Source organism: Leuresthes tenuis, unplaced genomic scaffold (assembly GCF_036924035.1).
Source record: "Leuresthes tenuis unplaced genomic scaffold, fLeuTen1.0.hap1 SCAF_2, whole genome shotgun sequence".
Lineage (NCBI taxonomy): Eukaryota > Metazoa > Chordata > Actinopteri > Atheriniformes > Atherinopsidae > Leuresthes > Leuresthes tenuis.
The window spans coordinates 26799456-26826318 of NW_027325356.1; the positions used below are offsets into that span (position 1 = coordinate 26799456).

The window sequence follows — 26863 nt, forward strand, 5'->3', positions numbered from 1 at the left end:
AGTCATCAGATTTAATTTGACCTTGCACACATTCAAGACACCCTGTGCCAGATGCAGCAAAGCAGCCCCAAAACATTGCTGAGCCTCCTCCATGTTTCACCGTAGGGACAGTGTTCTTTTCTCCGTATGCTTGGTTTTTGAGTCTATGAACATAGAGTTGATGTGCCTTACCAAAAAGCTCCAGTTTGGCCTCATCTGTCCAAAGGACATTCTCCCAGAAGCTTTGTGGCTTGTCAACATGCATTTTCGCAAATTCCAGTCTCGCTTTTTTAGGATTTTTTTTCAGCAGTGGTGTCCTCCTTGATCGTCTCCCATGAAGTCCACTTTGGCTCAAACAACGACGAATGGTGCGATCTGACACTGATGAGTTGGAGTTCACCTTTAATTTCTTTGGAGGTTGTCCTGGGCTCTTTGGATACAATTCGAATGATCTGTCTCTTCAATCTGTCATCAATTTTCCTCTTGAGGCCACGTCCAGGGAGGTTGGCTACTGTCCCGTGGGTCTTGAACTTCTGAATAATATGAGCCACTGTTGTCACAGGAACTTCAAGCTGTTTAGAGACGGTCTTATAACCTGCACCTTTAAGATGTTTGTCTATAATTTTTTTTCGGATGTTCTGGGACAATTCTCTCCTCCGCTTTCTGTTGTCCATGTTCAGTGTGGTACACACCTTTTCACCAAACAGCAGAGTGACTACTTGTCAGCCTTTAAATAGGCAGACTGACTGATTATGAGTTTGGAAACACCTGTGATGTCAATTAAAGGACACACCTGAGTTAATCATGTCACTCTGGTCAAATAGTGTTCAATCTTTTATAGAGGTACCATCATTTTTGTCCAGCCCTATTTCATTAGTTTGTTTTTTAAAATAATTATGTTAATCAAAATTTCAAAATGATTTTGATTATTTAATTTTCAATGAATTTTTATTTATTGTTACTTTTGTAGGTTTCAAGTGCTTTCAGTGAGAATTGTGGGTTTTTCCTTCTTTAACTGAGGGGTACCAACAATTTTGTCCACGTGTGTATAAACTTCTGTTGTTTTCATTCCAATAGGCCAGATATTGTACTCTTTGTAGGGAAAAAAGCTTATCAATTCAGTTTCAGTTTTATTTCTATAGCACCCAGTCACAACAAATATCATCTCAAGACATCATAAGAGTCTATTCACATCTGTGAATAAGCCTAACTTTTTTAATCGAAAAGTCATGACATCATGATGCATACCTCAGAAGCTTTTGTAATGTTTGTAAAAGGGCATACACAATGTTTTTTAAGACAAATTGTCGTGTGTGTCAGAATGAGAATGTGGAAACAATGCATCAATGTGAAAGGACTGGAGAGGATTATCAAATAAATCTGCAGCTCCAGTTAGTTTGATTGCTTGACATTTCTTTACTTCACCTTTACTGTACTTCACTTTGGTGTTGGTTCACCCCACTCATACAGTGTTGTTTTGGCCCATGCAGGCAGCCTTTTTCTTTGAAAAAGCCCTAAATACGCACTAAATGGACACAAGCAGAAAGCTGGTGATTACAGAGGAGCTTTTAGCAGCTTAAGAACCAGATATTTCCTTCAGAGTTGGCAGGGATCAAAAGAAGAGCTAAAAGAGAGTGAATTTTGAAGTTACATAACACAGCTCCAAGTAAACAATAATGTCGCTCCATAACTGCTTGGTGTGTAAACACGCTGCTCTTAAGCACACAAGTTCACCTTGTTTTGTCAAAAACTGATTGCATTTCAATCTTGTGAGCACAGGATGTTTATGCTGTCCCCCTAAGGAGAAAATGAATAAATTATTGTTGTTTAATATGACCACAAGCCTGCCATGATATACATGTAGTCTCCATAACCGACTTCCATTTATTGTCCATTAATGTTTGAGAAGTTGTAAACAGTCTGGGTAGAGACTAAACAATGTAGAATACCTTGGCTGAAATGCAAGGAACTATGAATATAGGAGACATGATGCAGATTTTTTTCAGCACTGCCAAAGTGGCCATTCTTTGAAATTAATCGTAAATTCAGTTTACAACAATGGGAAGCTAACAGTGTAGTTCTTAGTGCGTTCTTTAAAGAGAACTGTGAAATAATATTCTATATCTGGTTGTATTCATTGTGTTTTCCTCCATTTCATGACTTCACCTTGGTTGTGGGATTTTAATATCCTTTATCTCTTTATGTCTGTCAATCTTTAAAATTGATTGTGTGCCTTTAGTTATAGCAAAAGTTATTGTGTTTGGTTTCACAGGAAACCAATGAGCTGGTGGCCATCAAGAAGTTCAAAGACAGTGAAGGTGAGTGAAGGAGCGAAGGATGGTGGAAAGAAAGGAGACATAGAGGAAGTGCTGATGTGTTGTATCATAATTCTCTTTTTAATTTCACACAGAAAATGAGGAGGTTAAGGAGACTACTCTTCGGGAGCTGAAAATGCTTCGGACACTAAAGCAGGACAACATCGTTGAGCTGAAGGAAGCTTTTCGCAGGAGGGGGAAACTCTACCTTGTCTTTGAATATGTTGAAAGGGTCAGCTTACTGACGCTGTCATTTTTTCTCAGACTCTGCATGCTGTGCACACTCTCTACTTCTTTATGCTGTTGTATGTAGTCTGCTTTAAGGTTTCATGAAGTTGAGACCGCTCAGTTAAGGATAAAAAAGTGTCACCATGGTAACATGAATTATACTGTGAGTGAGTAATGGTATTCCCCACTGTCTTGCCAGGGTTTCCAACCATATATATATATATATTTTTATCTATCTATCTATCTATCTATCTATCTATCTATCTATCTATCTATCTATCTATCTATCTATCTATCTATCTATCTATCTATCTATCTATCTATCTATCTATCTATCTATCTATCTATCTATCTATCTATCTATCTATCTATCTATCTATCTATCTATCTATCTATCTATCTATCTATCTATCTATCTATCTGTCTGTCACTGCTCTTTTTACAGGTACATTTCTTGTGTTTCACAGAACATGCTTGAGCTATTAGAAGAATTTCCCAATGGTGCACCGCCAGATAAAGTCCGCAGCTACATCTTCCAGCTCATCAAAGCCATCAACTGGTGTCACAAGAATGAGATAGTACACAGAGGTGAGGAATTTGTCCTCATTTCTGTGTTTGTACGTCTCCTGTAAAAATATCAACTTTACCTAATCTGGTGCAGTGTCCCAGATCGAGAACACTTTTGTATTTCAGTAAAGGATAATGTCAAGATACATTCATTGTATCCTTGTGAGCAATGCACAGAAAATGCACTAAGCAGGATTTTTCCAGAAATTGAAGCTAGTTAATGACCTACAGTGTTACACTACTCAATAAATAAAATCTGTATCACCGTGCATGTCTTTTGAAGGATTCAAAGAGGTTAGATGATCCCTTTATATAGTACTCATGATTCAGAGAAATATATGAAAGGTTGAATATATGATATTTTTAACCCTGATGCCACATCAAGCAAATTATTTCGACAACATGCTGACATATTGCCATTCTTACCAGAATTCTCCTTATGTGTGCTGTAAGTCAAGCTGCTATGCTCTTTGTTGTACCAGTCGGCCCGGCAGTGTGGGCATACTCTACAGTACTCTTCAACACTTCTTCCTTTTATTTAACTTGGCAAGCTAAATTTTTTTGGGCTACAAATCATCCCATACAGAGAAAGGTAAAAGTAGATTTAAGCTTGCTCTGGTTTTCCCCAACACCTAGATCTAGGAGCTGCTTGAAGGGTTCCATGTTAAGTGTCAATTTCTATTTGCTTTCGACTGACTTGCCAGTGCTGCTCTGCAACACCTGGTGGTTTTCTTCATTTATGTATTGCACCAGAAACTCCTCAAGAAAGGAGTATAATTTTCCTACATCTGTGTGACGTTGTTCTCTCCCACAGATGTACCCTTTTCAGAGACATGACAGCAGGTTTTAGCCTATTAATTCCAACTGGAGAAGTGAACATGAACAAAGATCTGATCAGTTCTCTCATCCTGTAGTCTTCAAAAGACCAACTGGACCAATTTTGCACTATCCACATATAATCCTAGCATTTCAACACAAAATTGGCCCCTTGTTAGGATAGTCAAAATAAAGTTCACTTTACTTGAGGCCTGTCTGTATCTCTTTTGTGGTCCACTTTTGTACACTTTTCTGTAGCTGAGTAAAATCTAAACACAACAGAGATACATTTTATATGTTTTTATAACTACTCAACTGAATGCACTTTAATCTGCTTTTATCTACCCTGAAAACATTAACAATACTTCAACCACACCCACTTTGGAGACCAAAGTCCACACCATGTCATACTATTAGTGCAGCTTGTAGTGCATCATCTTTGATTAAAATTTATAAGCCAAAAAGACACAAAAAATTGTGTCTCAGACCAATCATTCCCATGATTCGAAAAGTGTTGAAATGGAAGCCAAGAACCATGCTTGAAATCATTTTTGAAAGTCATTTTCTTGAGATCAAGCGTCAATTAGCTCATAATATTGGGGTTCATAAGGTTTGCCTCATGCTTTGTTTTTTTAAAGCTGACAGGTTGATAGATTGTGTTATTTAGGCCTTGTGAAGTGTGTTTTCACATCACCACAAACAGTTGGATCACCTAAAGGACAGCTACTGTCTGAAGTTTGACTTTAATCTGTGCCCACAGACACCACTCTGTGCTCAAGAGCAAACATTTACTAAACTCAGTGCAACAAACAGAATTACACTTGCATGTCCACATTGTCACGAAAGCGAAAATGAACAATGAAATTAGTTGTTAACACAGGAACGACTCAGTTTTGAGTTACCTTGTGATCTCGAGAAAGCTAAGCTCATTTCTTTATGATAACAGATTGTATTTGCATCTGTCTTCCAGATATCAAACCAGAGAACCTCCTCATCAGTTCTGAGGATGTTCTCAAACTCTGCGACTTTGGTGAGTTCTCTGGTGGTCTGGTGTTTTTTTTTTCCATTTTAATAAATGTACAGAAATTGGATTGTTGAAATTGTTGACGTGCGATGCAGTAAAACGACAAAGACTACCGTTTTTCTCTTCCTGTTAAATAGAGTCAGTAATTAAATTGATTAAATGAATCAGGTTTTACTTGTGGTTTATTAGACACATGTGTATATTCTTCCATGTGTGCATATTATCTGATTATCTGTGCACTATGCACTTAAATCCCACCTTTAGTTTGTCACCTCGTAAGTTATGCATCAGAGGGATCAATCAATGGTTCATGTTGCAGTTAATTTATATCAAGAAAAGCACAATGATGACAAACATCTTCCCCCCCTGCAAAGTATTAATAATAGGAATTCATATGGCATAGTTTTGCACTTTTTACAGTCTTCTGGGTGTTAATTCTACATTTGGAACAGTATTTACAAAATTAGCTCCTCGTAATTGGATTGTGCTGTGCTACTGAGTCAGCTGGGGTGAGATTTGTTTGTTATTCACTGTTGGAGCTGGCATTCGGTTTATTGTGACTCTTCGTGCTTAAAATGGACACTCTGTATATCACTTATCTGAAGCACAGTCTCAGACCGCCTTCAGTGACATAACTAATTAGTCAGGTCACTTGGCAAAGATGACCAAATTGTGACTGTAGCCATCCAAATGATCTGAATGTTGAATGTCCTTTCTTGTGATTAATTGGTCATTTATGCTTTCATGTAGAGGACTGTAAATTGTCTTTGTATTCTGATCGCAATGAGTGTGCTGAAAGAATCACGTCTTTGTGATTTATTCATTTCCATGCTCCTCTGGCTCAGGTTTTGCTCGTAACTTGTCTGAAGGAACAGATGCCAACTACACAGAGTATGTTGCTACAAGGTGGTACCGCTCACCTGAACTGCTGCTGGGGTGAGTCCCTGTGTGATTATGTATTTGTGTGAATATGCATCTCTGTCGAAGACTCACAAAGAAACACGGAGGGAGGGAAAATGTACTCATGCTGTTAGCTTGTTATTATTATTTTATGTTATCCCAACACTAAATATAATACATTTTCTTTTTCCCTTAGGAGTGTATGGGGTGGGAACACACAATTCATCATTTTCTCTCATGACACAGTTTTCAATACCTCAATCCCAACCCATATCAGTGCTTTTATATCCACAAATTAAAAATTTGTCAAACTCATTCGAACAATTTCTAATTATTGGTGGAAATTTAACAGCTTGAAGCCAGAGATTGCTGTGGCACTAAAAATAAAAACAGTCACGTAAGCAGTTTTATAATAATACCAGAGAGACTATACGAACATTGTGATGCTCATTACAAGCTGTTATCAAAGTTTCTAAAGATCCCACGTGTCAGGTTGAATTTTCTGACCAAAGACACAGAGTAAATGTATAATACTTTAATATGAAAGGAACGTGCAGCCATGAGGGGTTCAGTTAAAAAGATTAAACAAATTTTAATGATGTACATGAGTACAATTGAAACAATTTTGCATCATAAATAGAATCTGATGCATAATCTAAATGGAGCAGTGACAGAAACAGGGATAAGATAGGACCTCCCTTGGAGTCTAGACAGTGGTGATGAATGAACAGAGACAGGAGGTGGCAGACAATTTAGATGAGGCTCCTCTTGTATCAGGAAGAGATGGAGATGGGAGGAGACGGGTTGAGCAAAAGTCAGACTGGAGGGGAAATGACAGAGCAGAAGAAAGTTTTAAAGAACAGGGATCAGACTGATTGGCTTGAAAGGTAGCATGCCAGTATACCATTGGCCCAGAGTAGTAATGACAGAATTAAAAATAAGGTAAGTTCATTATTTTTAACTCACGAGAAAAACCTAAAACATATGAGGGCAGATGTGAGTGGACTGATGTACCTAGAGAACGTACACGTAAGCACCATAATGGGCACTGATACTGATCAACAAAGACAGACTAAGGCATCTCTGGTGTTAGTTTTTTCACTGCATATAAATGTCAGTATAACAATAGCATCTGAAGCTGGCGGTTTGTTTTACAGGGATCTATGTGTCTGTCAGCTGATTTTTTTTTTATTTCGCATTTTGTTATCTAACTATAACAGTAACATATCTTTAAAGATAATTTATACAGCAATGATATCATTTCCTGTTTCTAATAGTTTTATCAGCTTAGCGTTGCTTGACGTTGTCTTATTTTTTTAGCACTGCAAAACTGATTATTTTAAGTAATTTACTAAAAGCAATGAAAAAATTTGTTCAAAGAGACCTCAGTTGTAAACTCTAGTTAATTACATTTTGATATCTTACATATATACTAAACAGATTAACTAAAAAGTACTGTTAAATCTACTGTTTAAGTAGCACGCTCCACCCAAATCCGAGCTAAATTTGAATAAAGTTTTCTTGTTAAAGTCTTAATACACCCCAGTTGACAGCTCAGTCTCATCAGAACATGTTTAATGGGTTGTCCATCAGTCAAACTCCTGGTAGAGTCACCAACTGTGTAAGCTGTGATCATGTTGATTTTAGTAACTGTCTTACCACCTGATTTGTAATATGTACCGTTAACGCCTTTTAACACCCTGTCGAACCCTAAGCATTTGCGTCTGAGAGCCCCGCAGAAAATAAATGAATCACCAGTGGTAAGAAAAGTGCAGTGACAGTTGAAAACACTGTGAAAAGAATCTCAAAGTTAGTGTCTGTTGCTATCCCCTCACTCCTTATTATAAATGTTTGCAGCCAATGAAGCACAAGCCACGGAAAGTGGACATCATCAAGTAGGATTACGTATGGATGTGTACAACATTCATGTGCTGATGAATCAAAATTAGACCATGTCTGTGTAGGGAACAGAGTAAGAAAAAAAATTCTGTTGTGCAATTTTTTTTGTTGCCTTAAATGTGAAACTACAATGCCTGACAAGACAACGGCACAAGACACAGGACTGGACCAATCTAGTTATTTCACAATCTGTCAGGAGATCTGGCTTCAGTTAGCCAAAAAGAACTCAGAAGAAGGTTGGTTGTCAGACTGGCAGCTGCAGTTTTAAGTGTTTTGATTCTTCAGCATATCAATTGCCTGCATCTCCATACATTTTCCTACATGATAATGTCCACTTTTTACGTCCATATTTCATGTCCATACTCATTTGAGAAGGACAATGAACCCCCTCTGATGGCCTCTACAATCTGTTAGTGTGTACTTGTGCGCAAGTTCCATAAACCATTTTGTGTTGTTTATCTCCATTTTTAGTTTTTTATCTGCATTCCCAGATCACTAGGAAAGCAGAAAATGAATAATCTGCTGCAACGCTGTGACTTGAACCAACATCCACTCTCTCTATCCTGAGATCGAACTTCAGCTTTGCTTTTTATTAACATGTTTTATCATGTCGTTTTAGTGCTTTTGCTGCATCAAATATCCATTCTAACTTGAAGACAGCTGAACGTCATCTATCCTTGCTGCTGTAGCTTGATTTAGTAAATGCCCTGGAACATTTGCTGCTGAGACAGTGTTTGAATGCCGCCCACTCAAATACTCTCTCCCTCCAACACCAGCGCTCCTTTGCTTTCTGTGCTGCCAGATCGCTCACCATTTCTCACCGGGCTCCTCAGCTCTGTTTGCTCAGAAATTACCATCATCTTTATAAGCTTCCCCACAAGAAACATAAAATACATACTTTTTTCACTCCACCAGTAGCATCATGAAAAATGTCCTCTCTTTGTAATCATCTTTACTTAATCTGGGGACTCCATCATTGTCACTCTCATTTTCATTGTCATTATCACCCTATTATCTAATTACTGTGGATCTGAATTAATGTGGGTCGCTGATGTTCTTCACCCGAATAATATTTATGCAGAAATAATAAACTAATGTATCAGTTTCTCGCCATCTCAGGGCTCCCTATGGAAAGGCAGTGGACATGTGGTCGGTGGGTTGTATCCTCGGAGAGCTGAGTGACGGACAGCCTTTGTTTCCAGGGGAAAGCGAGATTGATCAGGTTGGTAAAGGTGCAATATGAAGATAATTAGACAGGCAGATATAAAATAAGAAATAGTTTTAGGTGTAACATCATCGGATATCTGCAATATATTTAAAGGTCCTACCTTGCCCATTGTTAGTAGAAGAAGTTCTATTTTATTTCTGAGGGTTGTATCGTGAATCTTTTTTAACAACTTTTCATACGTTGTTGTTCCCAGTTATGTTTTTCATTGTGACAAATCTACAGAAACCTGTTAAACCTCTGCAGCTTCCCTCAGCTCCACGGAGCTCCCCCCAATGTTCCCACAAGTCCTCCGATGTAAAGGACGTTATCGGTTAATTGTTCACACCCTTGAATGTCACCCATGACTGGTTATGCTACATATGACAGCTGTTTTTTCCCTTCTAATTTCGGTTCAGTTGATAACATAACAGCACATTACGAAAACCCTTTTTCCACTTCTCGGTTGGGTCATAGTAATAACGTTAGTTGATTAGAGATAGAAATGAAAACTTGAAAACAATCATTTTCGGAGCTAAAATACATTATTTTTACAATGCGACTGCTACTGTTATGAATGCCATTTTTACAATTCACATGCAGTTGCGCTGACAACCACTTATTCCCTGAAACGTAATCATAGATCATTTGTCATAGATTTGTGTTTTGCTTCACTTGCATTGACGTCATATTGCTGTGCAACAAATAGGTATTGAAGGATGCGACAGACCAACTGTGCAGACAGGCATGAAAATAAAAAAGTGACTAGTTGACGAACAGTGGAGCATTTAGCCAATAAAGTTAAAGCTACTTCCCTGAAGAGTACTCAGTGCTAAAAGGAAAAAGAATGTGCACATTCACCGGATGGCCAGAAACACAACTCAAAGTCAAATTTGTAAGGTGATAACAGTTCAGTAATGTTTTCAGCTTCTTTGATTGTCTTTTTTAAAGTGGAATCACAGTAGGTCAAAATGATAGCTCAGTTAGAGTGAATTCAGATTATGTCACATGATCCTAATCTGTAGAAAGTTTGTGCTGCAGATGTTCCAAATGAAAAATCTTTTGTGCTTCTAATAGCTATTTATATGGTCAAGCATCAACTTCATTCAACTTTTGGATTTGTATTTCAATTCCTCATGAATATTACAAAAATAAATAAATAGATAATAAATAGATAAGTCAAAAAAGAAAGCAGTTCAAGGAGCTTTTCAGATATTTCACTCATCTTAAAAAAGTGGTATACTACTAACCACAATGCTACGTCATTTTACCTCCAGCTCTTCACCATTCAGAAGGTTTTGGGGCCACTGCCTGCAGAACAGATGAAACTCTTCTACAACAACCCACGATTTCATGGAATCAGGGTATGAAACATTAACTGCAGCCAATTTTGTTCTTCTCTGCTGCTTTTTCCTCTTTCTTCTCATCCTCCTCCTCTCTTTTTTTAATCTCTTCTCCTTCTCCCTCAGCTCTGTGTCCTTCTATCTGTTTCTTTTGTGGCAGTGTTCCCAGCACCATGACTGAGTGGATTGCTATGACTCATGAGATAGGTGGTTGGTGTTCAGTTTAGCAGCAAGAGAAAATGTCCCAGAGGGCTGAACAAGACTTTGAATGTGTGAGTGTGTGCGCATGCTTGGTAGTTTGTTTAGTGTGATCTGTGTGATTTGACCTGAGAGCTGCTTTTTACTGGTGCGACATCTACTGAATGTTGGATCTTCGATGCACAAAAAACGCTGTAGCTGGACAGATTTCATCCAGTGTTTGTGTGTTTGTCTGTATGGCAGTTTCCCTCAGTTAGTCATCCTCAGACTTTGGAGAGAAGGTACCAGGGCATCTTGAGTGGTTTAATCTTGGATTTGATTAAGGTAAAATATCAAGATATATTCAAATTCATTAAACTAGTTGTGTTATGGAAAAAAATAGTGAATGTCTTTCCCCTACAGAATCTGTTGCTGCTTAACCCGACTGAAAGATATCTGACCGATCAGAGTTTGAACCATCCAGTCTTCCAGCCTCTGAGGCAGGTAGAGCGTGAGAGGCCTTCTCCCGCATCCCCCAACCCACCGCGCTCCTCCAAGCGGAAAACGCACCATCATGGAGAGAACACAGTTCCTACAAGGTTTGACCACAGCCCGAGTGAATGTCTGGATTCATGCAATAACATAATATTTACTATGAGTCTTGAATTTGGTTCAGCTTGGACAAGATCTGTTTAAAGTGGGTCATGGGTGATGCAGTTGTTAGACTTGTTGGCATTGTTTTGTAGTTTTCCCTGTGACCCTGAAGCATTTTCCAGGTGCTCCATTTTCCTTCTACTCTTCAAAGAGGGGCATTTTCTATTTCTTTCCTATGTCACGTTTTTTCATGGCTGGTCTGTCTTTTTATATTGTTATCATGTTAAGTTGTTATTAGTTTGTTTATTCAGTTATCTCTGTTGTCATATTTGTTTATGTGAGTGTGTGTGCAGCATTTTGTAACTGCACATTTTAATAGAAGCTGTAAAACTGAATTAATTTTCACAGCAAGCCTTTTAGACCTAGTAAAGACTTGGCAGGTCTTCACATGACTAGACATAAAAGACTTTGTAAATGTGGAGGAAATATGAAAGTACACACCCAATTATGTAAAATCTTTTTTTCAGCATTGTTTTAAACTGTTGTATTAAAATAGAAATATGATGCCCTCTTTTTCAAAAGTTGGCATAATTTCCTAACTGTTTTAATGAAAAGTCTTTGTCATGCTTTGGTCAAAATACCACAGGGTTAAAGTAAAACAACTCCCTTTCTTTACAAATCAGTTCATAGTAGCCAGGTTTAGAGGGTGGAGTACTGTCGAGTAGCTCTCTTCCATGGGATGTGCCACTTTTAAGATTGATAATAGAGCTTTGTGCTTTTTGTTTGTGTGTGTGTGGGTGTAATTATGGCTCCCAGTTTTGAGCTCATACATGCCTGTTGATGCTGCATTTAAAAAGAGCATGTTGCAAAAACAAGTCATATATCCTGGTTGGGGACTCAGATAAGGTTGTTGTAGGGAGTATTATTAGTTCAGATCTATTTTAAGCTAAGTGAATTATGTAACCGCCAATGAGAACTTGCTGTTAATAGAAAAGCAAAAAAGCAAAAGGGTTCACATTCCAGAGCTACAACGAATGGAGCATTATTTGAAGTAGGTGGAGATGAAATTCAGGATACTGGACAATTATACTCTAAGCTCCAGATGTCACGTAACATTAAGTTGTAAATCTGAACAGATCATTGAATTGCATTATTTTCGACCAAGGTGCTTCCAAACAAACTATGGGGTTGTGTCATGTCATGAGTTTTTGAGTGGCTAATCACTTCTGATTCCTAAATATGTGGTCTGAAGCACAGAAAGGAGATTTTTTAAAATCTGTTGTTATATTACACATATTCTTTATTTGTGTATTCATATATATTTTTTTTGTTTTGAGAGACTGTTGTTGGCAGTATGCATTTTTTAAACATTAACACAAATAGAGTTTCCATTCAAAAGACTGAGACTCTGATATGAAAAGTAATTTCGTGTCCATCACTTTGCCCCGACAGGAGTCACACCAAGAGCTCAAGTCGTCGTTCCAACAGCAAAGAATGTTCCAGCCTTCCTCGCCATGGAGACCTCCATCACCTAAGCAATGAGAATTTCCTGAATGGTAACAAACCAGCTCCTTCCAGTTTAAGTCCAACACTCCACCCCAAAGGCCAGTACATGTCCCAGACCCTCAATCGCTCTGCCTCATCCAACAAAGATTTAGCTAACAACAACCTGCCACATCTCCTCAGTCCCAAAGAAGCCAAAGGCAAGACAGAGTTTGATTTCAGCTTGGGACCCTCCCCAAAAATGCCAGACCAGGGACATGGGGCAAAGTACAGCCACAGCAAACCAAGCTCTTCTCGCTCTCAGCAGCAGCAGCAGCAGCAGCAGCAGGCCAGCCGCCACACTTTTCTGGAAAATAAAACCAACACACTGCAGTCTGGAGCAGAGAAACAACATGGCCGGCATCCACACAGTATGGCTGACTCTGCCCATGGATCCATGTCCTCATCTTCTAAAAGTTCTGCCTCTTATCTCAGCCTGTCGAAGAGCCACAGTGCTCTGAGCGATGCCAAATCTGTGGGGAACCTTAGCGATGGACGGCTCCACCTAGATGACCCAAATTCCAATACAACAGCTGGTGTGGGTCCCAGTGCACGCTTCTTCCCTGCCAGCTGTTTGGACCTTAACACTCCTTCAGGTCCTCCTGGGCCCCCTGGCAGCCCCTCTGCTCGGCACAGTGATCGATCTGGGCACAGCCCCGCCTCTCGTAGCAGCCAAAATGCCCGCATGGAGAGCAGCACACTCGATTCCTCATCCAGACACAAATCCAGACATAAATCTTTAGCACCAGGTAGGTTTAAAAATCTAATTAATGCTCCAGAGTCAATTAATTCTCCACTTAAATAACTTAAATAATTAAAAAAAAAATTGTTTTAGAGTTTTGGAGATGAGTAATGGTTAATCAACAAAACACAAAAAAGAAACCTTGGACAAGCAAATTTCTTTTATTTTATACGCTTAACAAATGATCATCTAAATAGATTATTGAGTTGTTGAGAAAGAAAATATGTATTTAGCGCTTCGAACTTTTAACTCTGCTCTTTTCTCTAGAAGATGTTGGTGCTCCAGACCTCTTAGACCCAGGAGGAGCAGGGATGCCCTCCACTCACACTCTGCCTTCCCCACATGAGTCTTATCATTATGGCCTGGGCTATACCTCTCCCTTCTCCTCTCAGCAACGACCTCAGCGCCACTCCATGTATGTGAGAAGGGAACGCCACCGACCACATGGGGTTGAGAGTGGGATGGCGGGCTTGCCTGCGCCTGGGCAGGCGATACCAACACGAGCTAGTAGCCTCCAGGTTCTCTCTCCGCAGCTGCAGCACCGGACCACCCTAACTGGACATTCTGTGAGCTCTTCGAGAGAAGACTGCACCGATGACACGATGAGGGTCAGTGACAGTCCTGGGGGTGTGGTGTTGAGTATGAAAAACGTGGTTGGATTATACCACTGGAGATGTCACTGTTTCCATGGTAACAGCGGATTTGTGGTCTGAACTCAGTAATGAATACTTTCTGAACAGTCTTTGCTTTAACATTTTTACAGTTCCGTTATACAGTATCACAGCTTAAAGTAAGTTTACATTGTATGGAAATAAGTCATGGGAACAAATAATTGCATCCTTATTTAAGGCACTGGCTTTTTTATACATATGGACAAGTAAATTATCCTTTACTTAACAGTACTTAAAAATATAAGCATATCTATATCTATATCTATGTCTATATATATATATACTCAAGCAGCCCCATAAAGAAAATCATTTAAATCACTTTTTTAACAGAAATATCAATAGATATGAAATTCTCCTGTGTAAAAAGTAAGTACCCCCTTAGCTTCACAAGCTGCTCAAGTCTTAGTATATTTATTAGTTTTTTTCACTGCTGTAAGTTGGATGTACACATACTCACTTTTAGCACAACATGCCTAAACTATGTGGTAGAGATGGCTCAGCTAGGTTAACCTCCACAAATTATTGATAAGAAATTGACAGAAAAATTAATTCTATCAAACCATAGAGTGCAGAACATTAAAGCTTTATGGGTTAACAACATAAAATAACTGATTCTGGTTAAGTAAAATGGTTTGATATTAAATACAGCACTTCCTTGTATTCCATGATTTATATGGAAAGTCAATGGTTCCACGCAAACCATCCATTTGTCACCTTATTTTTCTAAACTAAACTGAATGTCTTTGGTTCATGTATAAAACAAGAGAAATGTATATAAAAAAAGGGAAATTGTCAGTGTGGAACAGTGACATCCAAGTTAAAAATAAGGACTTAGTGTGTTAAAGCTATCCACAAGCCAGGTTTTCCCTTCTGAAGCTGTCTTTTCCCATACGACTGATCCGAAATTTTTTATTTGATTGAATGATGAAACAGACTACTACTACATTTCAATTTTCATGTCATTTGAGAATAACAGACATGCTGGCACAGTTTCACACAAAATCAGGTATTTGCTTGTTCATATGTTAAAAGTCAGTCATTTGAATAGGATGTACTTATTCTTCTTCATTCAGAGGGTAATCAAGGAGAAATTGTCATCTCTATTCATCCCTAAATTTAAACTGACTCAGTTGGAAATGCACAATAAAGAGTAATCATAAAAAAAGGGTCACAACTTACCAGTACTACATTTTCAAACATGATAATTTTATAGAAGGACAGTGGCTAGCAAGGAGGGCAATACCAGTAATTGAAGTTTCAAAAAGAATCTGGCATTTTGACACAATTTTCTGGGACAATTTTCTTCAACAGTGTTTCACCTTTACTGACAGCAAAGCTGCAAATTGTTTGGTTTTGAAGATAGTTTCAAAGGCCCATTGCTGTACAAAAATTATGTTGGAGTGATGGAGTGAAGCTCTCCATCTGTAATTTATGCCACCAGGTGTGGCATGTTGATGAGAGACATCACATACAGAGAAATTATTGATTTTCCTAAATGTATTGGAGCTCAATTACTTGAGATATGAATTGATAGCAGTTTTTTCATATGTTACAATGTGTACATTTAAAATGTGTCTCTGTGCAAGTATGAGTGTTTCATGAGCTAATGAGTGTGTGTAGGAAGTGTCACTGTCTCACATTATCATTGTCACTGCTTCGTGCTGCTTCTCTAGTCTGCTTTGACCCACACCTGTTCGTCTTCCCAACAGAGTGAGCAGTCCCCTAAAGACATGAGCCACCCTTGTGCCCCCATGAAAGACTCTACGAGGGACAACACTGCTGCTTTTCATACACAGCGCCCTAAAAATGAGGTCCGACCCCCAGATTCCTCCCTGCCTCCGACCCACCCAAAACAGACAGCAGCTCTTCTGACTGCTGGTTTCCATAGCTTTTTCTGTTTATTGTTGGGTCAACAGCCTCACTGCACGTTGTCGCTGTTATAAATGTAACTTCACTGAAAGGCTCTAAGATTGTCCTGACTGTCTTGTGATGAATGCCAGTAGAGAATGTGATAGCTACTGGTAGAAAAAGATAATTGGTATTATTAATTAAAAATCTGAAGATACTGAGGAACTTTGTGTGGGTGTGTGTCCACGTGTGCATGGGTTCCTGGGTGATGTGTGTGTATTTCTTAGGTTGGGATGTATCACGACCCTCACGGTGAGGATGGAGGTTCCTCCAAAGAGAACCGGATGATCTTCACCGAGTCCATGCCTCGGAGAGTGGGCAGCTTCTACAGAGGTAAAGAACAAGGATTTATCATACGACAAAGTGCATCATGGCTTGGAATTTGATTCAGTTTGAATTTCTGTTTACTCTTATTTAAGTCAGCTTTTTTGTTCACTTCCTGTTTTGTTTTGTTTTTTAAATGTATATTGTCCTTTCTCATTTCTGTTTTGCATCCATTGTTTGATCCACACCTGTTCAGCTCCCGCCATCCGCACCTGGCTGTGTATACTCTGTATATATACTTCCTAGTTTCTATTGTTTGCTGCCAGATTGTCCAAGTTCCATTGTTAAGGCTTTGCAGCCTCAGATCCACGTGTTTTCCTAATGGGTGTATGACCTTAGCTTGTTTGTGCTTTTTGCATTTTGTATCACCCTTATGTATATCGTTTGTTTCTGGATTTTTCTCTGTTTTTGGATTTTGTCTCTGCCAACTACTTTCTTGTGTAAAATACCTCATGAACCGATTACCTGTGCTTGACTTCCACTTCATTTTCTAAACCTCGCCTTTTGGATTCTACCTGGCTGTGTTCTGCATTTGGTTCCCCCATTTATCCCGTCAAAAAGTATGTACCACGTGGTACCGGCAAGTTATTTTAGGAGAGCCAAGTTTACTGTATTTATATAGCACTGAACAAAAAAAAGTCTGATGCAAGATGATTTCTCTAACACTGACTGAAATTAGACAAGATGAAACACAAATACAAGCCAACAGAAATAATTTTATTTAAATGGGATTAACAAGAATAAAACTGAACAAAAATAAGCACAAATGTTAGAGTCAGATTTGCTTGCAACACTGCGAAGCTGCACCTTGTCTCAGTGGTTCTTTGAGCTTAATGATCACATGAGCAAACTTACAGTTACAATGATAAGTATATAATATGGATGTACAGCACAAATGATAACCATGTTCACAGCTGAGATTCAAGGGACAATAATTCAGCAGGATTCATCTAAGGTTGTCCATGAATTGGCAGACCGACCAGCCAATATTGGCATCCATGTATAACTGCAGAATTAGCCTGATTTAAAAAAAGAAAAAGAAAAAAAGTGATGTTATCATGTAGATTTGCTCGTTAATGTCCCGCTCTATTATTTTATTGAGAACATTTTGAGACACAATAATTTGTCACAGTAATATCTACAACTTGGTTTAGGTATATAAAGCTAAAAGTGAATACATGTTATGGCATTATTGCTATAATGGCATGGCATCATTATTGAAGGAAATAAAAAAAACTTGCTTGTCTCTCAATAAGTTTATTAAAGGGTTAAAAGCAGACAACGTACAAGATATAGATAATAAATAATCCTGCATTGTTCTGATCATTTAATCTGATGTGCTCATGAATATCTTCCAGTGTTGTTGGCCTAAAGGCAAATAAAAGTCAGAACAGACCTCTTGAAGTCAAGCATTAAGCCCAATACTGGGTTTTCAAAGTTGAATTGATAACATAAATTTGTAAAAATGAGGTAATAAAGATATCCTCCCGTCATTTTGATTTATATTTAACAATGAAACAAGGAGGCATCTAAAATATAAGAGGAAAAATATTTGCTCAGTTATAATTTGCATCGAAAATATCAGCAATAAACATATTGTTAGACATCACAGATTATTTAGAGGAAAAGTCTTCTCCCTTTAAATACAAACACTTCTCATTGAAAGCAGTAGAAATATGCACTTTCAATTATTTTCTCTCCTCCTTGTTTCTCCTTAGTCCCTTCTCCCAGACCGGATAACTCCTCTTCTTTCCATGAAGGTGTCGGTCCGGGTCGAGGACCAGTACCTGTTGTAGCCGGTGACCCAGTTGCCATGGCGAACCACTCCAAACGCCAGACAGCTTTTGACTGGTGAGAACTGATTTGTTGAGCTGACTGTGTACAATGTATGTACAATACGTACAAGGAAATTAATGGGACTTTTCAGTACAAAATACTAAAAATACAATCAGTCAGTTTGTATCTGCTGTAAAGTGGACAATGCCTTGGAGATGCAACACACTAAAGGAAGAAAAAAAGTTTTAGTTTTTTTTCTTGATACTTTTCTTGCTATATATGAAATTCCTCCTCCATGTCAAACATTTTGACATGTTTTGTCCTCACTGTCTCATGAAGGTCTGTCATTAACGCCAATTCAAATCTATTAGATCTTTCAAGATCACTCAGTTGTATTGTTATTAAGATATAAACTCTTTCATGACAGAAAATACATTATCAACTATCTTGAAGACTTTGAATTGACTAATTCAGCATAAGTTAAAATCCTTCACTGTGCTTCTCTGTTTTTCTCAGTAGCTATTTTCTGTTTAGTGCTATATAGGTTTGCTATTTGTCACCTCGTCTACAGTAGTTGGGCTGTTCTCAGATGTATGAAACACTTTTTTAGAGAAAGTCACCATTTATTAATGAGTTTGTGATGACAGAAACCTCTCCACATGTCCTCTGCAGGAGTGCAGCAGAAGCGATGGTCATGAATCCTCCAGAGCCCACCAAAGAAAAGGAAAAACAAGGCTTCTTCAGAGCCATTAAAAAGAAAAAGAAAAAGGCCCAAATCGTAAGATCTTTTTTATGCTGTCATACATGTAGAGCATGCCAAAATATTTTTGTGAATTCCAAGTTCTGTTTCCCTTGCTTTTAAGTATATTTGAGTGCTAACACGGATCAACGGGGTTTTCAGAATGGAAGAGTTTAAAAGGATTATTTGTTCATTTTCTGCCATCATTGATGTGTAATTGTGCAATTACTGTGCAAGTGAAGACTTCTATTAATCACCTGATGTGCTAATGAGTAATTCTGATTTATTACACCATAGGTTTCATAATCTCTGCCATCATACTTGGTAATAATAATGTTAAACTCACCAGGTAATTGGCTGATATGTGGGAACACAATTAAACACAACAGATGCAAACAACCAGACAGTCAAACAGATTAATGAAAAGCTCCAGCTCAGCAAAACATACATGAAAGAGACAATGAAGGTAACCATGTAAAATTGCTCTCCCAAATGTCTGTGTTCACCTGAAAAGGTCAAGCTTTTAACCAAAATTAGAGCATTTTGCCACATTCTCACTGAACTGTTTAACAAATTATATTTCCATCCACTTCTAAAATAAAGCTGTTATGGAAGAAGAGGACAGAGTGGCATTAAAGGATTTTAGAGTGCAATTGAAGATTAAACAATGGAAGTAATAAAGGACAGTGTCCTCACTGGTACATGTGTTCTGTTTTATTTTTTGTTTTATTTTTAATCTCTCCAGTCAACCATAAGCTTGTGTAACAGAATTATTATTATTAGTTGGCTGAATTTGTTTTCACTTCACTTGGCTCTAAATTCTTTATATTAGTGTATTATATTAACCGATTTTCTGATATTTTTCATACCTGTATCACTCATAATTCCTTATAGGGATGTATGGAAACATTACTCAGTTCAGTGCAGGTAGAAACTTGGGATTTGGTTTTACTTCCCAACAACATGTGTGACTTATTTCTTCAATTTATACTTTTATAACACGCAGAATTTTCAGAATTGAGAAAATAAGGTACAAGGTGTCAGAATATTTTTCTACCCTCTCTGATCCCTCCAAGTATCAATCTTTGTGATTGATTGCCAATATTGATCCTTTTTAAATCCATGTTTCTTCTGAAGTTATATTTCCTAAGAAGGTTATGATCAATCCCTGCAGCCTTTTATCCTGTTTACTGTCAGACATGTTGTTTGAAGGTTGTGGCTATGCGTCTTCTCCTCCACAGACGGACATGGAGGACGGGAGAAACCCCAGCATCAAGAAAAGCCTTTTCCCCCTTTTTAGCTCTAAGAATAGCTTAAAGCACAACTCAGCTGTCAAAGTCCTACCTGTAGTGGCCTCGCCTATGGTACAACATCAGCCTACCGCGCCCTACCCTGCCTCACCAGTAAACTAACCTCAACACCTCGGCTGCATGCTGACTGACACTGCACGCACCGAACCTGCTTTGAAATCCTCTCAGAAGTTTGATTGACTGATTGAGACATTTTTCAAATTGAAAGGATTTCAAATATGTTCAGAGTCTAAAACTGCACGCCATTTTGTGCATCCATTTGTCTTGCTGTAATGTATGTCAGATGCAGTCACCTGGCACTCACATTGCATTATAAAACACTAATTCCATGCTGCAGTTTGTCCTGTTTGTGAGGCCTACAATTTCATATTGTACCATATCAGGATCGTGAAGATTTTCCAGCACAGAAACACACACATCCAGGGTCATACTAGAAAAATATGTTTTTTTTTTTTTAGATAATTCATGAAAAATGTGCCATATCTGGAGCTGGATGGCAATGTTGATTGTAGATCGATTTTAGCATCACTAAACTCTTTTCATGGGTTAGTAACTGATCATTGGATAATTGCATGCAGTTCAAGACAAAAGTTTGCAAACAGTCACTGTGAACATATTATATATTTGGTTTTATCTATTTGAACTCTCTTTTTCTGGGGCAGAATGATGTGCAACATCTTTAATAGATTTTAAAAACTGGGTATACAAGTTCACAATTGATACAGGATAAGGATGACAGTTAAATACACCACTTACTGTATACTTGGTTTCATGTGTGATTTTGAAATTGTGTAACTCTTTTTGGTAGTTGTGGGGAAATTCAGTTAAATTGGTTGATTTCCTGAAATGCACAAACACAGTTCACAAATTTTCAGGGCTCAAGTCAAGTAAAACGTTTGATTTTATCTTGATTTGTACATTATAGAACCCTTTCTGATGTGTGTTTGTGTTCATCATCCTGTTAAGAAACCCAGTCCATTTTGTGCAAATTACCAGATCAACTGGCAGCATAACCAACCCAAAGCACAATGCTGACACCACCTTACTTTACAGTCAGTGGTTTGGTGGCTTAAGGCCTCCCCTTTAATCCTCCAGATTTCTCTGGATTTTGGAGCTAAAACAATTGGATCATTGTGCCATCTGACCAAAAACCTTTTCATCCTGAAGGCTGGTCTTTGTCCATGTTGTCTGGTGAAAACTTGAAAGAGAGGATTTTAGAGCAAGGACTGTCTTGAACAATATCCTCTCTGTTCATGGTGATGTGTAACTCACTTGACTGCAGAAAATGAAAGTGAGTTTTGTTTCACCAAATTCTAGTTCTGCCTCCTGCGTTGTGAGAAATTGGTGCTTTATCCAAACCTCTACGATGTGGGCCCACTGATTTGTCCACAGGAAGCCATGGGTGTATTTATATCTGTGGTCCTATATTGAATTTATTAAACCTAGATAAATTAGACATATTTTCTGATATTAAAGAATTGTATTTTACAATTTTTGTGCCCCAGAAAAATGACTGATTAAATATATAATCAAAAGCCTAATTTTACTACAACATTTAGAACCATGATGGAGGTAGGTGAGTTTTCAATTTGTTCTGATAAAATCCATCCTGTTGTCGTGTAAAACTTCTCCATGTCGACAGAGTAGTTTCAGAATCAAATAAGTAGAAGTTGGCCGCTTCTCTGTGTTATTTATTGCATACTGAATCTGTTTTTATTATTGGCATTTTGATCGGACAAAACATCAATTTGAAATAATGGTTTATCCATCATTCAAAGCTCGTCAGCACAATAATTGATACAGAATCGATCTATTAGTTCACCCATATTTTGTGCTAAGAGCTTTGAACTGCTGCATTTTTTCATGTACAAGGTCATGACTAATCACCATCATCATCTATTCGTGTTTTGTCTTTTGTCGGGGGGGGGCATGTAGAACATCTCCAGGATGTGAGATGTGACATCTAATGAAAATGACTATAGACATTTTCACAAAATTTACAGTCAGTAGATATTTTGAAGATTTGTTGACATCCATTTTTTTCTGAACTGTCAGGTTACTGGAAATGGACAAGAACATCTGTCCCTTCAGAGGAGTTCCAAGTCGTCGTCTCACCACAGCAGCCGTCGGAAAAACCGCGAGCGATCCCGAGACCGAGACCGGGAACAGAGCCGGGACAGAGAGCGAGACAGGGAGAGAGAGCGGGAGAGAGAGAGGGAGCGGGAGAGGGAGAGAGGGAGAGAGAGGGAGAGAGTCAATGAATGGCCACCAGACAAGCAGGTGGACTCTCACTCTCAGGTATGTGCTTACTTTAAATTTGGGGTTTTGTTAGTTAGAGAAATCCCAAGAGCTTGAATTGGGGCGACTGGACTTCTTTTCCTGGTTCTTGAAGACATTTCACCTCTCTTCCAAAAGACTTGAGTTTCACACATTGGTCAGGTGGTTTTGATGACACATGTGAAAACACTAATCTAGTTGCCCTTATTCAAGATTTTAGGATTACCATGTCCTGGATGACTGAGATTGTACACTGACTTAGAGCCCAGAGAGCAGTTAAAATGACACTTTAATTCTCCTGACCCCGTGAGTTATTTACTAAACAACTTTAACCTATTATTTAGCTTTTGATCATTAATATAAAGGCAATTACCTTCTATTTCTGAAATATATAAATACAACTTCTTATATTAGATTAGCTCACTCTGATTAACATGATAGACCTCTGATGTCTTTTGAATCTACAAATGTAAGCATTAGAGTCTAAACATGTAAATATCACGTAGAATCCATCAGAGTATAATGTTTGTTTTCTACTAAACTGCAATAACACATTTGTTTAAATGTATCTCTTACCTTTTGTCTCAGCAGTGAGTCTTTATGATTAATTTCAGGTTTATTAACATTCTCAGCACGGCACTGGGTTACTCAAAGGCTACAAAAACATTTGAAGAGATTATTTTATTGGACATGCAGGTCGTTCTTTAAATCTTTAGAGACCCTGTTTAATATTTCTTCTTCAAATGTTATTTGAATCATGTGACTTAATATTTTTCTTGGCATCATGCTGACAACGTGATGTTCCACAATAATTACATCATCATCTATTTCTTTACCTTGCATAGCCACGCCTAGGCTCATTTGCCTTGTTGGAAAATTTTAGTTAGGATGAAAAATGATGCTGCCTCACTCTCCAGCACCTTTCTTTTTTAATCTTGACATGATAAAAGAACTTCTGATGTCAGACTGTGTGGTATCAACTAGTTTAGACAATTAGGGACAAAGGGGACTGCGTCCATATCATCTGATGCAATCCTGACGGTCTGAAGTCAAAATGTAGAAAGTAAAATGTGGACATGTTGAGGAGATTAAGTGGCATAATAGTAGTCACAATGGGCCCACCAGGAATGCTCATTTTTAGCTAGCTTTGATCTACATTACCGAATAAGATGCAACAATTTACACCATGTATTTAACTGAAACCAGTACAAAGTTAGCAAATGTTGAAACTGAGCATTATTCCAGATTTGTAATCACTAATTTTGAATTTGATCCCTGCATCAACTAATTAGTTTAACTGGCGACAGGTCAGCATATAAAAAAAACATTTCAGAGACGGTCTCAGAAGAAGAGGTGGGGAAGGATTCATCACTTCAGCACCTTAATTCTACAATGCAGTGAACGAGAGGGCAAACATTTGATTTAAGAATGTTTATATACAACTGATTGCAAAGAATTTGAGGGTTTTATCATATCCAATATATGGTCGCATTAAATCACTGAGAAGCATGGCAGAAATAACATCAGGCAAAGAACAATGTTGAAAATCAATACTGTATGGCAGCAATCTTCAGGCTCGGAGCCATGATTGAAATCAGACCCTTTTCTATTGTTAGAGTCACTTCATGGGATCTGAAAAACACACTCCATCCACAAATACAAGTTAAAACTATATCAAGTGAAAAAAACCAAGAGGAAGTCTTTTGTGGCTTGACTGAGGTAAGGTTAAAAACTGCTTGATTAATTAAAATCTTAAATTCTTTTTGAAAATCATGTGGATCAAATAGAAAAGGGGCCATCCTTTCATCAGTGCACACTTCTAAAACCACCGTTTATGATGGTCTGGAGGTGCATTGATGTACATGGCGTGTGTAACATCTGTGAGAGCATACATACATACATGATGAAAGGCAATGCTAACCTGCATTCTGCACATCTAATAATAGCATGACTGTGTAGCAAAAGAGTCTGAACTGGCCTGTCTGCAATCCAAAGCTGTCACTCACTGAAAATATGTAGATCTTCAGCAATCAAACAAAAAAAACAAGAAAGCAGGCCTATTGAGTCTTTTATGAACTGTTGAGCAGCTGAAATTCTAAATCTACCAAGATTGGGAAAGGTTTATCGGTCTTGTAGAAACACATTCTGCATTCTTCTCGTGTTCATCTTTGAAAAACAGCAACAATAATTCAAACTTTACTTTATGAGATTCTCTTATAGAAGTATGTCTTTAGTATTTGATTGACACATTGACAAACCAGTTAATTCATCTGATTTTTGTATTTTAAGAAATGATCTAAATGTGCTTATCAGTGTTTCTCTGTCCGTCCTACCAGAGCCAACCCCTCAAGTCACTCCGCCGACTCCTTCATCTCTCCCCTTCTTCCTCAACTCAAGGACAGCCTCCTCCTCCACCTCCTCCAGACTTCCGCTTCCAAGGTGCCCTCCCCAACCCACCTCAGCCCTCCTCCAAAGCAGGCTACCCCGAGGGTCGAGGACACACCGAGAGCAGGGGTCACTCTGGGGTGAGCAGCTCCAACCAGGCTAAAAACCGCAAGGCCAGCTACCCCCTTCCTGGACAGATCGAGTCCAGCTGGCATGTGTCTGCTTTACAACGAGCGGAGGGTGCTCAGTTCACACCTGAACAACTTGGCATCAAACCGGGACAGAACGGACCCACCTTTACCCGAGCGTCCCGCACCAGGATGCCAAACCTCAATGACCTGAAGGAGACAGCCCTGTAACACCTACAAACCATACCTCCTCCAATATGGCTCCAACCTGGTTGCATCTGCCAGACACAGAGATCTTAGAACTGGAGGAAAAATTCACAGAAAAGCCCACTTTACTGGATCAACTCCTCATCCAGAAATGTCAATATCTGTTGATTCTCACATCTCTGAAATCTAAAAAGTCTAGACGCTGACAAGCCAAACATCGATTACAGTGTCTTGTAGGGAGATAAAGACAGGGAAGGGCCCGCACCTTATCAGGATGCCAGTACTGCATCAGCTGTTGTTATCTCTCTACTTACATCAGAAGACAACGATTTTTCCTAAAAGGAGACACTGCCTACGTGGCCTGTTTGCTGCCATCTTCTGCTCACAGGACACTACTGCAACTCTTCAGATGCCCACCAGTGGCCAATAAACTCAAATGTTTTTCAAGTTCTCATATTTGATAATAGCAAAAAAAAAAAAAAAAAGAAAGATTTATATCGATATTATTTATTAAATATTTATTTGTTTTAAATTCAAGGATATAAGCTATAAATGACACAGTATGTAGGCTTTATGGGAATATTATAAGGTAATTTAGGATTAAATGTGTAATTGCAAGAGCTTTAGTTTCAACACAGAGAAATGCATAGATATTTATGTGTTGATAATACAATATGTCACAAGGAATATCTAATAATGGTGAATGTCTTCTTTTTTTTGTTCAAATGATGCTATTAATATTTTTTATGTTGTGTTCATTTTTCCCCTTTTTCTGTTTGTTTCATCAAATTGTAAAAAGAAATACTGATGAATACATCAAATCTCTGACATTACATCTAGTTCAGATCTGCCCATCACCTTCACGACATCAGTTTGAAGTTTTGAGACAAGTCGGGCTATATTTATCAACAGGGCTCAGTAGCAGATCAGCCAGAGTGAGACTGTTAGGCTTTGTGCTTTATATACTGTTACTGACAGCACACTTTATGTCCCATTTCGGCTGTCGCCATTTTAAAGTAAGCCTCATTTTGTGTCGCCAGTTTCTTTTATCAATGTCAACCGCTTTCTAGCTCCATGCCACCATGTTGGGTTTGTCTAGAGCCTTAATGGCAAGTAACAGGCATCTCTCACATCCATCAGAGAGATTAGCCTCTTAAACTGAGGTTTAACAACCATGAGATAGAACTTTTAAAGGATTTAAGATCTTTTCAAAAAGTAATGACAGATTTTAAAGAATAAATCTGGTTATGCTTTAATGCTGAAATGCCATCTCATTTTTATAATTATGTTGTTAGTTATTATTATTATAAATGTAGAATTAAAATCATTTGGTATCTGAGAAGGAGCTTTGTAGGTCATCCTGCATTAAGTCAGCCATGTGGCAAAAAAACCTGTAGTGTTAGTATTACTGTAGACATCTGAAACATGACAGGGGGCCATAATGACGCGCTGCCTTTTTGTAAAGAATTACAGCAGGAATTATTAACTGTATTGTTTCATATCAAATCTCAGTCTTAGATTTTTAAATCTGGCTTTCACATGAATCTAGTAGAAGAAAGTGTCCAAATTGCTCCTGAAATATTAAGTAGAATATTGAAACCATACGATAAATGTACTCAGCCATCAGAATTAAATGTGGTGCACTCCTCCCTCTATAACCGGGTCAGTTTGATCTTTTTCACTGGACTTAGCTGACAATATAAATCATTGGAAAAACACTAGAATTATCCTATAATACATGTCGACATCTTCTGTGTGCATTTTTAAAACTTGTTTCATCAAGATTTTCTGTGAATCCCTTTTCGTAC

General features: G+C 38.2%; 1 protein-coding gene across 7 annotated transcripts in view; it reads left to right on the top strand.

Moving 5' to 3' along the window:
* The window catches only part of cdkl5 (cyclin dependent kinase like 5), a 40571-nt gene extending 15023 nt beyond the window's left edge, over positions 1 to 25548 (top strand). For 2 of the 7 annotated variants that reach the window (XM_072380859.1, XM_072380860.1), the window contains exons 4-21: positions 2252 to 2297; positions 2390 to 2526; positions 2990 to 3110; positions 4876 to 4935; positions 5775 to 5865; positions 8848 to 8950; positions 10210 to 10296; positions 10717 to 10797; positions 10876 to 11051; positions 12499 to 13337; positions 13598 to 13938; positions 15711 to 15812; positions 16137 to 16242; positions 17952 to 18084; positions 18682 to 18787; positions 19990 to 20151; positions 22114 to 22356; positions 24672 to 25548. In XM_072380859.1, coding sequence (XP_072236960.1) covers positions 2252 to 2297; positions 2390 to 2526; positions 2990 to 3110; positions 4876 to 4935; positions 5775 to 5865; positions 8848 to 8950; positions 10210 to 10296; positions 10717 to 10797; positions 10876 to 11051; positions 12499 to 13337; positions 13598 to 13938; positions 15711 to 15812; positions 16137 to 16242; positions 17952 to 18084; positions 18682 to 18787; positions 19990 to 20151; positions 22114 to 22356; positions 24672 to 25079 — 3342 coding nt within the window. In that variant the 3' untranslated portion in view covers positions 25080 to 25548. The remainder of the gene's footprint in view (positions 1 to 2251; positions 2298 to 2389; positions 2527 to 2989; positions 3111 to 4875; positions 4936 to 5774; positions 5866 to 8847; positions 8951 to 10209; positions 10297 to 10716; positions 10798 to 10875; positions 11052 to 12498; positions 13338 to 13597; positions 13939 to 15710; positions 15813 to 16136; positions 16243 to 17951; positions 18085 to 18681; positions 18788 to 19989; positions 20152 to 22113; positions 22357 to 24671) is intronic. The other 5 variants (XM_072380863.1, XM_072380862.1, XM_072380861.1 and 2 more) reach the window with 5 other exon arrangements.
* The last annotated feature ends 1315 nt before the right edge of the window (positions 25549 to 26863 follow it).